Source organism: Colias philodice, chromosome 3, assembly GCF_061535455.1.
Source record: "Colias philodice isolate Cphi_HAF_F1 chromosome 3, ilColPhil1 Martin Lab GWU primary, whole genome shotgun sequence".
Taxonomy (NCBI): domain Eukaryota; kingdom Metazoa; phylum Arthropoda; class Insecta; order Lepidoptera; family Pieridae; genus Colias; species Colias philodice.
Window position 1 is genome coordinate 9,261,455 of NC_143088.1, and position 17,167 is coordinate 9,278,621.

A 17,167-nucleotide genomic window follows, 5' to 3' on the forward strand; every position below is an offset into this window, starting at 1 on the left:
AATATCATTCCGCATTTATACATTCGTGAATGCAATAACATTAAAATTATACTATAGGTATAAGTCAATTTTGCTTAAAATTTTAATCCGTTTATAATAGATGCAATACTAAAAATTAATTAATATTTAGCTTTCGTCTAAATAAAAATTATTTAAAGAACAAAAATTTTAAAGTTACAACATTTTAAATTTCTGAACGTATTTGAAATATCCGAATGAGATGGCAATACACATCTTTATTGAATAAAAAACGATAAAAAAGGAGGATTTTGTGAAAAAACAGAGACAAATATACATTTTCGAGCAGGATACACTATAGTACAATTTTGCTCTTGGCTCCATCTATACGTACACTTCGGAGCAAAATCTACAACGTATGTAAGAACGACAGAGATAGCAATTAGCATAGAGACAGAGTCGACAAATCGCAAACGACAGTTTGAGACGGCGATGAGTAAATTTTTTCAATTGTTTTATTAAATTTTGCCTCTTCTTTCACTAAACATTATAAATGGACAAACGAAACATCTATACAACATATTAAATAGTTGTGTGTCCAACGGATCAACGAGACAAAGTGACAGAATAAATAAAACGTGCGGTGAGGTTCTGTATGTATTTGTGATTGTGTTGAAAGTAGGTAGGCTGGCTGGCTGAATGGTTTAGCTTGGGCAATGACCGGTCCTAATATTAATATATTTATAATCGCAATATTTCGTAGCATTCCATTCAGAATCTTTAAATTTTTCCTCCAATAAAATATCTTCTAGAGAGTGTACTTTAGCATCTTATTTAATGTAAATTATTTATTCAGGAGATGGAGGATAACTCAGATGTTAATAGGGAGACTGATGTGTCGTCGACGACAGCAGATGTCCCAGAGACAGGGGAAGCTACAGGAACAAAGGGTAATGTTGAGATAGTTGTAGAGAAAATTGAGGTAGACTCTAGTAATGAGGAGGCAGAGAGCCCGCCGATTACTGCAGCAGATATGGAAGACAAAGTCCATACTGTTTCAAAAGATCTGCCTAAGAAAGATGGTTCACCATTAAAGTCCAAGGAATCACCTAAAAAGAAATTTTCTCCAGAAAAGGGTACCATATCACCAATAAAATTTATTCATTCTCCAAGAGTTGTTATCACACCTTCCAACATAGAAGAAATTAAGCAACCTAAAACTACTTTAGTAGCTAAAGATAATAATTTAGAAAGTTCAGATCATACTGTTGATTCTTCTCACAAGGCCTTATCTTCAAGTCAAGAAAGTGAGAAAGATGATGATGAAGGTAAATCATTAGATTGTTCGGAAAATGCAATATCATCGGGAGAACAGGAATCAACTTTGAGACAAAGTCCACAAACAATAGTTTCTTCACCCAAAAAGAAATCACCTTTACTTAAAGGTGTGCCAGAAACCACACAGAAAGATACTTTGGACAAAGTGTTACCAGAAACTACACAAAAGCTATGCTCTGTTGATTCTGTATCTGAAACAATGCAGTCTACTGATAAACCTGTAATGGAAAAAGCTCAATCTGAACCAGTAGAGCAATTGGAAAATGGGGACAGCCAGAAGTTGGATGAATCTTGTAAAACATCAATAGATAGTCATTGTGATAAGTCAAATGATTCCCAACTTGATACTTGCTCTGATGTAAGTGAAAAAGAGCACAATAAAAGTATAAGCCGAGAGCTTAAGTCTCTCATTAAGTCTGCCAAAGAATCTAAGATAATTAGTGAATGTACACAATTGACGAGCAAAACAAGAAAGTCCAGAACATGTTTAGACAGTTCAAGTCCAAGTTTGAATACTTCTCTTGACGCTGAGAAGATAGGTGGTATTCGGCGTAATAGTAATTTATCTTCTAAGAGCAACTGCAGTGAGAAATCAGAAAAGGCTGCAAAGCGTTCTATGAGATCGCAAAACCCAGAGTTTGTGCATAAAGTCAAACAGTTCCTTAACTCCGTCACTGGAAAGGGTCCTCGTGAGTCTGATGATGACCAGGATTCGGAAGCAAAGAAAGAGAGTGAAATGTCACCTAAGAAGAAAAAGTTGGCAGAAACACCACATTCAGCACTTGTAAGTATAATTAGAATTGATGTATAATATAAACTAACATAATGTCATCTTTTTAAAAATACTACTTAACTATAACATTTTTGAGATATAAATTACTATACAATGTAAGAAAAAAAAATGTAAATTTAAGTATTAATAAATGTGGTCTACTTAATTATTATCAAGTTTGAAGATAACATAATTTTAATAGCCTAATCTCAGTGATAGGATAGAAGTATGCTTCTTGCTGTTCAAACCTGATTAAGTAACAAAAAACTACAAATTTTCCTATAGAAAAAACACTCTCATATTACATATTTATTTACTTCAAATACAATGCAAATAACACTAAAAACTATGTACCAAATTTTTATAATTTTTCCTTTAGAAAAAACACTCTCATACTATTATTATTTATTTACTCCTAAAAATGCAATGCAAATAACACTAAAAACTATGTACCAATTCTCTAGACAGGAGAGAAAAAGCTAAGAGCAGACCCATATTGTTGGCGATGTAATTGGGCTGTGGAACAAGTAAATACTGAGAAAGGTCATCCACCCATGCAATGCACGGTTTGTCCGCGGAGTTATCATTACAAATGTCTATCTAGTACTGAGAGAAGTAAGATAGATACCAAACGGAGTTGGGTCTGTCCTGAATGCTTGAGTATTTTGCATGCTGAAAGTTCAGATACTAGGTGAGTTATGGCTTTATTTTTTTTCCGCGTATTCGCCCGTTTTATCTAAAATTTAATCAATTTTATTCTAGAACCTTCCTCTTGAATCACTCAATCTATTAAAAACTGCATCATAATCCGTTGAGTAGTTTAAAGATTTAAGCATACACACATACAGAGATTGGGACAGCCGCAGGAAGCAATTTGCTTTATACTATGTAGTGATAGGTAAATTGCTACCACAATATGATGCTACAACAGTTCAATAGTGTCTAAATTGTGTGGATTTCTATAGTTTCTCCAACTTATTACATGTCAATGATGTAAAAATATGTTTAAGTTAATTTATGACTTGGTATCACATTATATTTGGAAGAAAATTTGTGTTTGATATGTATTATTGCAGTTTGTTATACTTGACACATAATTTATAGAACCAATTTAAAGAATAGTACCTTTAATGTTATAATTTTATATTTATAATATTTTTAAATGTAGCTATCCATAGTAGATAATAAATAACAATAAAATATATTGTTTTCAGATCTTTATCCATGAAGAAAATTTCTCTTGGGCTTCTTTGTGAGTTACTGCACCACGCATTAGTGAGAATGATGGATCTCAATGGGGTAAATTTTTTATTACTTACTATATTTTTACATGCTTTGCATAAATTGTATATTTTAACCTAAAAATTTATTTGCCTTCAATCTTAAAATATTGCATCCATCTATATCTAATAATAATGGTGTTAAATAAAAATTAGGTTCTAAAGTATAAAGATTAAACCTTAGTCACATAACCTTAAAAATAGTTGACTCTAGATCCGCCGATATTATTAACAAATTTAAAAGATCTCTAATTCATTATCATTACAAATTATATACTTAAATCTTCCTTTTCAACCACACTATCATTGGAAAAAACAAATGAAAATGAGTTCATAGCGAACAGGCCAACAAACAGACATCCCAAAGAACTTTGTTTATAATATGGAGTGATATGTAAGATACATAAGTTATCAAGATTCATTTTTCAATTTAAATATCAATTTCTTCATTCCTCCTTTTTAATAACATGTTTACAAAGTAGGTAATAAAATTGTTGGTAAGTATTAGAAAGTTGTTACATATAAGTTTATGCTACTTTCAAAAAACATTTATTTAACTATAATATTCTCCTCAATTTAGTATGAGATCTATTTTATGTGTTCTCGAGTCATATTTTGATATGAAAAATATACAATTTATTCTTAGAATAATTTTGATAATATTCGCCTTTTTTGCATAAAAATAATATGATTATATTACGATATTTAATTTGTTACCGTGTAGCAGTTGCGATATTTTTTTAATGAAATTACACATTGCTAAATTGCAATGCGATTTATAACAATTTTCCATTTAAATAATCTTATATATAAAAATGAATCGCAAAATGTGTTGGTAAGCGCATAACTTGAGAACGGCTGAACCGATTTCGATAATTCTTTTTTTATTATATTCCTTGAAGTACGAGGATGGTTTTTATGTAGAGAAAACGTAAATATGTACCACGGGCGAAGCCGGGGCGGACCGCTAGTTATGTATATAATTAAATAAATACCCTTATAAGTTAGCATAATCATATTGAAATGAATGACTACCTACAATCGAAATTAGAATCGATAAGAATTTGTTACACGCTACCGCGAAAACAAAGATACAATATTTTGATACTTTCGCCAGCTCCACATTAATTCATTGACGCGTATGTGTGTCGTATGCTGCGTTGCCGGATTGTTAAAGTGACCTTGTTACTATCTGCGCCGTGGGGCGACGCCGCGCGCTCCGTCTCTCTCGCACGTTAAATAATCAATACGGACGCGTCACTATACCCCTCTCGCTCGTGCTAATAATAAAACGCTCACGCGGAATGCCTTAGTACTTGTACATTTGCATCGATTTTTTAAATTCGTGCGCTATATTTTCTTAGAGCGTACGTGCAAATTTTTCAAACATCGAAATTGTATAGACAAAACATGGCGATTGCGCTAATGCGCTAATAATAATTTATTATATATTTTTTTTCATCACATTATACAGTTTCTACATATTTACACGATTTAACACTATCCATGAATGTAGAAATTTAGTAAACAAATCGATTAAGATAGAAAGTAAACAATATCGTACGTGCTGTTTGTAATGTAATTCGATAATTATACATTTAATCATATTGCATTACGTCAAAACAATCCATTATAATATGTGAAATAGTAATTATATATCAGTTAAATATTTCTTAACTATAAGAACTTCCAATACACCAATCTTCAGTTTCTTGATTTGTGATCATAACCTAACCTAGTTGTTTTTATATACCTACTTATGCAAATATTTTGACCTAATTGGCAGACAGGACAATTTATTTATATACGTACTATTTTTTACTTCTTCTTTCTCCTCTAGCTTTTAGAAGACTGTCTATTTTCACGTAATAACTACTGGACTTATTTTGATGAACTGTTTTTTTTTGTTAATCATCGCTAAACTATACAAATTCCTGCGTAGCATAATTATACATCCATACTAATATTATAAATGCGAAAGTAACTCTGTCTGTCTGTCTGTTACTCAATCACGCCTTAACAACTGAACCAATTTGCATGAAATTTGGTATATTTTGATACCCGAGAAAGGACATAGGATAGGTTTTATCCCGGAAATCCTACGGGAACGGGTTTTTCTTTGAAAACGCGGGCGAAGCCGCTAGCGGAAAGCTAGTAGGTTATAATTTCTTTTGAAAAATTTAATTCGAATTTAAATCTACGGACATGCGAACGGAGGCGCGGGCATCACTAGTTTTCAATAGAAAGATTTGTATTGAGTTGGGTATTTGCAAAGGGCGGATGTAAATAATGAATGCATTATAAAGGGGAAATTTATACTGTTGTAGCTCGAAGACGTAAAGAGTTCATCATTTTTACGACATAGTAATAAGGAAATACATATCTTAGTTGACAAAGAAACTTTTTCGCCATCTCGTTTTTTGTTATATTAATAATTATTTTTCCTTATGATTACAGGTGGAACCCTTCATGCAGCCCGTAGATCGGACTGAGTTCCCAGACTACGATAAATATGTCGTCCATCCAATGGACCTATCGCTTATGAAACAAAACATTACCAATGGTCTATACGGAAGCACGGAAGCCTTTATGGCTGACGCGCAATGGATACTACACAACAGTATTATATTCAACACATGTAAGTTTCAAATGTTTTTTTCTACGATAGGAGTGTGCATTACACACAATACAGGAAAATTTATTTAAAGTGATTTTTTATTGGCATATTTTTTTTTTGAATTTTAATTTGTTTCCGTTTAATTTATATTTCGTTTATTTATATATTTATCCTTTTATTGGTTTACCATCTCACATGAGAATGTAGGTTTGAACGTTTCAGTGCAGTCGAAGTTGACGGGCGCGGCGCGTGCGCTCGTGCGCTTGTGTCGCGCGGAAATGGGCGAGATTGAAGCGTGCCCGGAGTGTTACGCGGCCGCGCATGCGAGGAAACCCACGTGGTTTACCGATGTGTGCTCCACGCCGCATGTGCTGCTGTGGGCTAAACTTAAAGGTAAATTTGTGTGACATAGATGGGAAAAGGGCGCCCGTCAAATGCTTGCGTTCCGTTTCAACTTGACTTTGCTGCGGCAACAGGATGACGAGAATTTGTATGTTGGATTTTACGGGCGGTGTTGCCCACAATATGACAAACATAAATATGAAAGTAGAAAAATGTTATCAGTAATGATATCTTATTATAATTTTGATGTATCGAATTACAAATTACGATTTATTAAATTCAACTCGCATCTTGTAAACCTTTCCTTTTCTTAATCAAGCTTTATCTGAAATCAGAAAGAATTTAATGCTTTTAAATATAAAAGATTTACAATAATAATTATATAGAGAAGAATTATATCGAAAATGAAATATAAACGCTTATAAATTTAGAAAAGCCTTTCTTCTTCTATATAATATATTCAAGTCTTATCTGAAATACTCTCTTGCCTATTTTAGGTTTTCCCTACTGGCCAGCGAAAGGCATGTCCGTAAATAACGCTGGTTTAGTCGATGTAAGATTCTTCGGCGCACACGACCGCGCCTGGGTGCCCGCTAAAGATTGTTACTTGTACTCTGAGAAGGATCCTAATAATTTCCGAACGAAAAGACAAGATATTTTGGATAGTATGCAGGTATGATTAATATAATTTTTTTTTTCCGAAATAAAAATTTCATAAATCTGCAAATATTTTTTTTTTCGGTATAATTAATAATAATTCGGTAATTTTAATTATGTTGTAAAAATATATTGTTTATATTATAGGAAGCAGAACAACACATACGTAGTATATCAAGAAAATACGGCAAATTCATATACCCACCGTTCAAGACTCCATTTGAGCCAAGCAAATTGCCGGAGCAATTGAAAATGATGGTAAATTATATCATACATTAATCGACTTAGTAGCCAAATGAAATTAATATAATAAATTGTTAATATTAATTTTTGCTGTAGATACCAACATATGAAGGTGAATTGAAGTTTCCACTTAAAGATAAAAGTACAACAGCATCGCCTAAAATAAAGGAAAAACGCCGGTCGAACTCCAAAAGTTCAAAGAGTTCTGTTATTGATGGGTGAGGCTTTTTATTCCTGCTATTTGTCGTAAGAAATTAATAAATATATAATCTTTACTTATTTCCGACTTTGTTAATTATTGACTATTCGCCACAAAGTATAAACGTTTCGATTACAATAATGTACTATTTTCTTTCATCAGTCAGTAAAATCTTAATATACAGTTTAACTCTAATTTTCGTTTCAGTGAAACAAGTGAAAGCGAAGAAGCACAAACACGAAAAATGGCTGATGGCGCTGAAATTGCGAAAGATGAAGATTTCAAGCTACAGATGTAAGTTTTATGTATTACTGGCTGCGCTTAGGGGATTCACCCGCGTGGCTCCGCTCCTGTTGGACTTAGCGTAATGATATAGCCTTATAGCCTTCCTCGATAAATGGGCTATCCAACACCGAAATAATTTTTCAAATCGGACCAGTAAGTTAACCATATTATATTAAGGTACAAACAAAATTGCTAAAATCGATTCATTCGTTTTTACAGAGAATCAGATAAATCTATGGAAACAGATGAAAATGAAGTAAAAAATACAACAAGAAAACGTCGCAGATCCGATCTAGAAGAGGCAGTTATTACAATAATTGATAGTAGTTCAACAGACAGACAAATAGATAGTGGTACAAGTACTCCTAAACGAAGTAAGGTAAATGGTGAAACTAATGCTCAAACTAAAGATGTAGTTACTGAAATAACTACAGATAAAGAAAAAACTGAAGAAAATGGTAAAGATAAAAAGGCTGAAGACCCTGTTGAGGAAAAGACAGAGAAAACAAGTACAGAAACAGTGCAAGATTGTGAAGTGTTACCAAGTAGTACCACAGAAAAGCCAGTAAAAGAGAAATCCCCTATCACTAGTACACCAATTGCTAATTCAACTCCTAAAAGAAACAGTCTTAAGGATAAATCAGAAAAGTTTTCGCCTAAGCCAAGAGCATCCCGTGTTGAAAAGTCCCGTTCTAGTGAAAAAGAGAAGCGAGAAGAAAGGATAAAACATAAAATAAGAATATCTAGAAATAAATCGCTCAATAATAGTAAATCGGAATTGAATACCAGTAAGGTATCAAATAAAGATGCTAACAACAGCAAACATAAGGATACAAAGGATAAGAATTCAGAGACGCCAAAAGATAAAAATACTTCGAAACAAGATATGCCAAAAGAAAGAAATACTTCTAAACAAGATACGCCAAAATCTACAAAAGATCGCTTGCAGTTCGACGATGATACTTCTCTAGCTGTAATTGCTCGAGATTCGCCAAAAAATACGAACGGGACAGGCATGCCAACAATCACTAGTGTTAGAAGTCTATCAACTAATCAGCAAGATGCATTTGCAAATAACTCTAATGCTAAAACTATTGAAGTGACGATCGAACCGAACTCTACGGCTAGCATTTTCATACCGACTAGTACGGATAATGTTCGCAATATGAAAGAAGCCACCACCAAACTACAGAAGCTAAGGGAGGGTTCAGACGTGCCGGTTGGTCGCGTTGGCGTCAGAGCGTTTGCTCGTATGAAGTCAGCTGAAGCATCACCACCGAAACCCACTAATAGCATGGAAATTGAAATCAAAACGGAACCACTGGACGTTGACGACGCGGACAGACAAAACGAAAAAATGGATCTCATGGAAGCGTGCAACTTGAGGCCGGTCAATCCTCCCGTGAATAGGTTACGTGAAGTGCGAATAAATAAAGTGATTGTGTCGCCGTTGGCAAGGAAAACTGCACCAAAACCGCCCGAGGTTCGCGTAAAGGCTAAGAAAACGTTCCCGCAACCGAAAAAGCCGGATGAAGGGCGATCGGAGTTGAATTCTAAGAACTCTATGGTTTATATTCCAATACAGCCGGCGACTGCGCAGGCACCGGTTCGGCCCACGAGACCTGTTGCGGTTAATGGGCCTAATGCACCGGCTCGATCTCAAGCTTCAGTCTCTAGTGTTGGTAAGTCATGTGTTCAAACATGTATGTTCGATAATTATTGAAATCTTGGTGAGTTTGTTTTCGTAATATATAGTCTATTATTGTATTCTAAAACTTTAATTCCAGCCAACACTTCGACAAATGCCATATCTTCACCCGTTATCTCTTCCACGATCGGCTCTATGGTTAGCCTCACAAGCAGTACATCGACGACCACAGTTATAGCCAGTTCGAATACGCCGAAAATGGCACAATTGCCCACAATACAGTCGCTCGGCACGATACCGGGGATCGGTCAAACGAATGTGCATACAGTGCCTTTGATTACCTCTCTGAATGGACAATGGACATTCAGCTTGCAGCCAATGATGTCTGTTGGTGGAGTAGATGTGAGTACAATTATAATAAATGTTTCCATTACCCTGAAACTGCTATAACACACAAGTAGATAAAGAAGAAAATTTCTGTGTTAAATCATTAAATCATATTATTTATTTATTTCGCACAATTTCGTTCGCGATGTATGTTAACTTTTTATAATATTTTATATTATTATAATACTATTTGACAAAACAGAAATAGATTTCTGTCAACAAACATATTGTTTCTTTCAGAACGCGTCAAATTCTCCAATCGTAAACGGTATAGGAGACAGGAATACTGCGGGAACTCTGGTGGCCGTGCCCACTCCGGCGAGTGTGGCTTCAATATTACCACAAATTAACTCCGCTAACAATAGGACAGATGATGCTGTTACTGAGGTAAGTTTAATATATTATGCGTGTTGATTTTGTAGAAGAATATGTAAAGGAAATATTTGTTATTCATGTTGGTAACAATACAGTTGTTAGATTTTCTGTTATATGTAAATGTTCTTACTGCATTTATAATGATATGATGAAGTCTAGGTTCTTATGATTCTAATGTGGGAAAACCAACAATCATTAGGATTTTTTGTAGCCTTTGTCGCAATAAATTTTATCTCGTTGATACAATAAATCCACATTCTGCATTACGAAAATATCGACATATCAACGCAAAAGTGGAGACATCCTTAGATACTTACGGGAAAGCGATCCTCTGCATATATGAATTTATTTATTTATAGTTACCACGACTACAACAAAGGCCGCTATTAAACCCGTTCGATTCAGCAACACCAATAGGGAGTGTACCACCTCCGTCCACAGCTGGGCCTTTAACTGCCAAACTCAACCAGAATGCTGTTAAGGTAGGCTTTTTGTATTAATTACAAAATGTTTTGTCATATTTCTTATTAAATTTTTATTGAAAACTTTGTAAAACGTTCCAGCATAAGACAAAATCTTTTTAGTTGTATGTTTTCAATTATTAAGAATCGTACACAATAAATTGTTCATGACTTGCTTGTTATCTTAATATCACGTTTGTATAATATATTAAAAACAAATTTTATTAACGTTCCAGCTGACGGATTTCTTCCGGACGCTTCTAGAAGATTCCCTGGACAAGATCAACGAGCCGGCGGCCGTTGTGACGTCACTCAAGGTGCAGTTAGAGCAATTGCAGTGGAAACACAAACAAGAAATTGAGGAATTGAAACATAACTATGGTATTTACTTTTTAATAACGTGTTTTGTATTTAGTTGAAATTTCTTATTGTTGCTATCATTACAGAAGGAAGTTTGAGAACAAAACTTATTGAGATTTTCATGTCGATTAAGATACTTACCAAACCATACTCTTAATCTTAATTAATATTATATGTATGCTTCTTGGTCTATTTGATACAGTCGTTTTTAATTTTGTTGTTTAGTAAAATGATAATAGTAGTTTTTATATAATAGTAGTACCATTGCATATGCACAAAATATAATTACATCGTAAACAATATTTTTATAAAAAAAAGACGGGTTGCACTCCGGGAGTGCCGGCAGAAGTGAAAACTTGATTATTAACGTTCAGCATGTTTGATATTTTGGAATGGTATCCGTCTTACGCATGGAATACAAGGGCTAAAAAAAATCCGTCTTACGCTTTTTCGATCAGGCCACGTGTCCTGACGCGAGTTTAAGATTTTATACCCAACGCCGCTAAAGAAGTTTTCACTTCAATAATTTCAGAGCTATCGCTAGTTGAAATGCGGGCGTCGTTCGACAAGGAGAAAGCCCGCGTCGTGAGCGAGGCACGGCGAAGCGCTCAGGTTGAACTCGAGGCGGCTGTTAAAGCGGCCAAGACGAAACAATGGTGAGTTATTGTCTTTTTCTTTACTATTATGTAAGTTAAATAATGTAAAATATCTTGAATAACGTAATTTTTTTCCACCAAATTGTGTAGTATTTGACTTTGATATTGCAATTTTTCCGTTACAAAATACATAGTTTGTATAATTGCAGTAGAATGGGGCAAAATTGAATCAAATATATTATGTGTTGCGAGATTATGTTTAAAAATAGACATTAAATCTTATGAAAACTGTCACTGATAGTTCTAAAAATTTACGTGTACATAAAAATCTATTTCTTGATTAACCCGCAATATCTACAAGACTGTTTCTTTTAAATTCGATCAAAGTCGTCAACTACTACATTACTTTTAATCCAAGTAACTTATGTACAGGTCGCGTTATGTAAAAAGAACGCTGAAGGTGAAGCTGTGCATTGGCGATTTATCGGTCTATTTGGTGTTTATAAAAATAACAAATATGTACTTGCGAAGTCACGATTCGCAAGCCTAGTTCAAAAATAAAATAATCGGCACATAACTTTCGTGTAAAGCTCGATCCATGCGTAAACACACCCCCATCACTTTCATCCAGCGTTCTTTTTACGTGACGTACTATATACTGAAGCTAAAAAATGTCCGTTTATGTATATAGGTGCGCGAACTGCATGCAAGAGTCGCAGTACTACTGCTGTTGGAACACGTCGTACTGCGACTACGGGTGTCAGCGCGCGCACTGGCCGCACCACGCCGCGCTCTGCACGCAGCAGAGGAGCCAGGTAATGTATCACACACATAGTATAGAACTGCATGCAAGAGTCGCAGTACTACTGCTGTTGGAACACGTCGTACTGCGACTACGGGTGTCAGCGCGCGCACTGGCCGCACCACGCCGCGCTCTGCACGCAGCAGAGGAGCCAGGTAATGCCCGGTTTTACCGATATTGCTTCGCTCCTATTGATCTTAGCGTGATGATTTATAGCCTTCAGCCTTGCTCGATAAATGGGCTTTCTAACACCGAAATAATTTTTCAAATCGAACCAGTTCTCCTGAGATTATCGCGTTCAAACAAATAAACAAACTCTTCAGCTTTATATTAGTATAGAGTTTTATTGAAGAGAAACTTCTTTAGACACATTGTGAGTAAAACAAACTCAAGGTCGTGTTATAGCAATTCCGTCACATCATGGAGTAAGGCGACGATTTTGGTATCTTTGAATCTTGCCAAAGAAGTTTCACTTCTGACACGTGTGCTCGGCACACACGTTCAGCAAATATCTATCATGCTTTTATTCCAAAAACCGGCCTGTCGTTTCTTAAAAATACTCTGCGACCGAGAGAAACATTAGGTTAGGTATATTTTATTTTAGAACTTCATAGAGATATGATCTCGGCTCTCATCAACTAACAACTTACTGACGGACGTTTCTGAAAAGTAAATTCTGGGCCAAATACAAAATATCTTTCATAATTAAGCGGTCTTAAATATGCGAAAAATATATGCTTGTATGTATCACAAATTCTGAGTTTTTCGCGAAGTACAATAAATATATCCATGCTATAATGTTTAATCCATTACTTTATTCATAGGATAAAAGTGGAAGTGACAGCAACTCAAAAGACATCCACAAGAGACTCCAACCTGCTCCTGATCTACCAGTAAGTATAATATAAAATTGTTATATTGCCTCAATTAATCAATCGCCTAGCAATGTTCGCAACAAATTTAATAAGTATCCATAGATAACCATAGAATACATATATAAACTGACGTAGAAGCGGTGTATGCGAACAAACTAACAGTTAAAGTCGTTCCGCGTTAGAGGTAATCATTAGCCTTAAACCATTAGCCGAAAAGAGAAAGCAACGTAACCGACTAAACGCAACCAAGCTAAATAAGCTGACTTCAAACGGAACGTGTTTTACGCGCATGCTGCTTCTACCTCAGTTTATATATATGTTAGCGCGTTTAATTTAACGATAAAATTATATTTGAAAAGTAAATCAATTGATTAACTTAATTATTTTAATAATAATTAATCAATTGGATAAGAGTATTAACAATCATTTAATTATCAAGTAATAATAATATTTCATGTCCATAATATTCAAAATAACGATCAAAACAACACAAATAACACCTGCGCTGACTCACACAGTCACACCACTCGAATAGTTGTTTTGATCGTTATTTGGAATATGACATGAAATATTATTATTACTTGATAATTAAATGATTGTTAATACTTTTATCCAATTGATTATTATTAAAATAATTAAGTTAATCAATTGATTTACTTTTAAAATATAATTTTATCGTTAAATTAAACGTGCTAACATATATATATTCAAATTCAAATCATTTATTGCATACCAATACATTTTTACATACATATCAGCAACCTAAGTAACAAAAAAATAACCAACCAAAATAAAGTTCCATAAAACGATTAATACGCCCCTTTTCCCGCCACTGGCATTGCAGAAGAACGCGCCGATACCATCGCTAACTGTTGGCGGGAAAGTCGCGACTCGCGTGTTCGCCGACCAGATGCACCAGAAGACCTCTCTCATAGGTACACGAAGTTAGTTGAAGCGCACTGCTTTCTTTTTAATTTTTTGACACATTATAAAACATAGACAATCACGTAAATTAAAAAAAAAAAGTGTAGTTTGATACTGAAACTATTGGTAGGTTTTTTATTACAATTAAAATCACATTTGAATAAAAAAAAGTCAAAGTTGTTGTTTCAAAGCTTTTTTTTATATTGTATTTCAATATTAAAAAAGCTTTGAAAGAAATTTTTGATGAAATCCATTGTCTGTTTATTTTTATTCATTGAATGTGTGTGTCTTTTCATTGTTATTATAAATCGTCACCCATTAACTATCTATATGAAATTGTAGTGCGTTATTTTTTTCAATTGAATTTTCTTTTTATGTATTAGCAAAGAACACATTCATTTAAATTTTTTTATGTTTTATAGTGAGCGTGATGGAAGATAGTAGCGGCAATCAAACTATGAAGTGCGTGGGCACTTACAAGGCCCCGAATCCGCCGCTTATTATTAATAAGCAAGTGAGTATAAATTATATTAAGAGAATTTTAATAGTAAAAGCATTAAATGTACTTATTAATATGAAATAAAATTAACAGTAAAAAATATAAATTAATATTGAGGCGAGATGATAAATAACACGCGCCTTTCGCCAGTGCCGTAGATACGGAATAGAAGGTGCTTAATTTTTTTACATTTCTGTGTCAACATATTATATGGAAGTCGATTGACAATACTTTTGCAAATTAAACAAACTGTATACTATAGATATAAATTCAATTTCAGTTGATGAACAACGAAGAAACAGGCGCAAAGAAGGTAACCACGTCGGGAGGTTACTTGATAGTGGGCAGCGGTAATACAGTGAACACCCCTCGGCGTCCGCACGCGATCCAATACGTGCATACATAGGACTGGGCTACACCGGCCTGCGACACACAGTATGTGCAGTTGCAGGTTGCGAACAGTGACAATGTGCTGTACTATGTGGTTGATGATTAAAGAAAAAAAATTGGTTGCCTGTAAAGTCGGTATACGGGCGAAAGTTTTACGTGACAACGACTTTTTATGTCTGTCTCTCTCGTTCTTAGGCGGGCTAACCATGCCCGAGTGGAAGGGACGCGTGCCTCTCACTCGCTCTCATTGTGAGCGCATAACGTGAGCGGAGCGTAACGCAGTTTCTTGAAGTGTCACCCGGCAAACCAATTTATAAGACGTTGTCACGTCAAAAAGTGGGGGGAGAAGTGCTAACTAATGTGTAACAAATTGTGGTTGAAGTGTTAACTGTGTTGTGGAATGTGGCGCTGTGAAATATATGTGGTTAATGGGCTCTCTTTTTCGTTGGGCGAGTAGCGGCAATATCGATAGTGTAGACGGCCTACATGTCTATGTTCGGCCGACATTGTAGATGTTTATTCGTAGTCGCCGTAATGGCGTCAAACATCCACAGTCATTTGTTGGGCCAACACTCGATTGATAAGAGGGCTCATTAAATTTGCAAGTTTGGCAAATGCTGCATAATGTGGAAAGGGTAAATGAAAATATGTAATGTAATCCTTTAAGTAAATATTTTTTTGTGACAAAGTAAACTAAAAAGTGGATATAGAAAGTTCTACATTGACATAGAGATAGGTTGAAAATGTAAGACAGTCATAAATATAATCTAAGAACTTAAGATGATGTATAAAAATATACAACTACAATATGATATTCTTGCTACTATATTTTAAGGGATGTTATTGCTCAAAAATATCAGTTCAACGAAAAAAACGAATTCAATCTATTACTCAAGCAATTATTGTTATGAAAGAAAAAATTAATAATTCCACACAAATCAGAATGAACACTGCAGTTATCATGTGCATATACTTCTACCATGTGCATATACATATAAAACTACTACTACATATTATTCTAAGAACACAAGTTTGTTTTACCTAAATCAAAATTGGAAAAATATTTTTCAAATCGTGATATTTAAAAAGATTACTGATAAAAAATTATGACTGCTAAATTATTACCTTCAAATATATTTTTTGTGAATAATTATCGGTTCTATACAAATAACAGTAAAAAAATTAGGCATTCTTTGTATTTTTGTACATATTTCCATTTAAAAATATATTGTTATCATCTAGATATTATAGAATTTTTGTTTAATTGGCTAGTGCTATAAAATCCACATGTAAAAATGATAGCAAAATATTTCATGCATCTAAAATTAGCAAGTGCACACTGCACCTTGAGACTTTCTCTAACATTTGTTGATAATTGCTCCAAGACTGGTAATTTTAAGTTCACTGCATTGTATTGGCAAAAGTTCTTAATGTGCAAGCTAGTTATTGGCATGTAAATATTTGAGCAATTTTTTCGGTAATATAACTAAATTGTTATCAGTGAATATGACTTCACTAGATATAATATAATGGTTCATATATACATTTTGTACAAATTTGATATAAAGTGCAGTTTAATGAGTTTTATGTTTTAAGTTCCAGTTATTAGGTGGAAGGATTTCCTATTACTGAAGTGTGAGAACATAAAAGTTCATAATATAAGTTTTAAATAAGTGGTCATAATGTTGAATACTATGATAATAAATAGATAATTGTCTAGAGTTAGTTCTCAGTAGAGATATTTTATTGTAAGATGTAAATATAAATATTTTTAAAGATAGTCTTGCGTCACTATGTTAAGATATTAACAAGAATTTTAGTATAAGGCATCGGTAAACTGATAAACATAGTTTTTGAATTAATGGAAAATGCATATTTTTCGCAATATTATTAATAAATGTACCACATGGTACAATTTTTATTTAATGCATGTGGATAACATTTTCACATAACATATTTCTCTCTGGCATCTGATTGATGCTTGTGCAATATGTTTTAATTTTCAATAAACATATTGTCTGAAGTAAAATTTTCTTTTATTTGGTATGAATGTTTTTTTTACTCATCAACCTAATATTGTACAGCTATCTAGCTGTGAGATTTCTCTTGCACGAAAAAGCTATTTCTGTAATTATTGTGCAAATTTTTAAAACTATACC

The 17,167-nt window shown here is 34.0% G+C and overlaps 1 protein-coding gene across 5 annotated transcripts; it reads left to right on the forward strand.

Annotated features, from left to right (window-relative positions):
• Positions 1–360: 360 nt before the first annotated feature.
• Positions 361–17,037, forward strand: LOC149489902 (uncharacterized). 5 transcript variants are annotated; one of them, XM_089714671.1, is made up of 21 exons: positions 361–601; positions 815–2,080; positions 2,533–2,759; positions 3,283–3,367; positions 5,806–5,986; positions 6,188–6,358; positions 6,805–6,980; positions 7,112–7,222; positions 7,304–7,425; positions 7,614–7,700; positions 7,911–9,373; positions 9,479–9,741; positions 9,967–10,113; positions 10,461–10,583; positions 10,799–10,943; positions 11,455–11,578; positions 12,210–12,333; positions 13,145–13,213; positions 14,031–14,139; positions 14,542–14,633; positions 14,899–17,037. In XM_089714671.1, exons 2-21 carry the CDS (start codon positions 818–820, stop codon positions 15,022–15,024), a joined length of 5,208 nt encoding a protein of 1,735 aa, XP_089570797.1. In that variant the 5' UTR covers positions 361–601; positions 815–817; the 3' UTR covers positions 15,025–17,037. The 5 variants fall into 5 exon arrangements, 1 of the variants encoding a protein (XP_089570797.1); XR_016318357.1 differs by lacking the exons at positions 14,542–14,633; positions 14,899–17,037 and having other exon boundaries at positions 361–611; positions 6,173–6,358; positions 12,210–12,475; positions 14,031–14,101; XR_016318358.1 differs by lacking the exons at positions 14,542–14,633; positions 14,899–17,037 and having other exon boundaries at positions 362–601; positions 6,173–6,358; positions 12,210–12,475; positions 14,040–14,108.
• Positions 17,038–17,167: the final 130 nt, after the last annotated feature.

Excerpts from the sequence above, each read along its gene's own strand:
- LOC149489902 (XM_089714671.1), top strand. The coding sequence starts at position 818 with ATGGAGGATAACTCAGATGTTAATAGGGAGACTGATGTGTCGTCGACG. Across the intron at positions 2,760-3,282 it reads GCTGAAAGTTCAGATACTAG|ATCTTTATCCATGAAGAAAA; the intron begins GTGAGTTATGGC and ends TATTGTTTTCAG. Across the intron at positions 12,334-13,144 it reads GCACGCAGCAGAGGAGCCAG|GATAAAAGTGGAAGTGACAG; the intron begins GTAATGTATCAC and ends CTTTATTCATAG.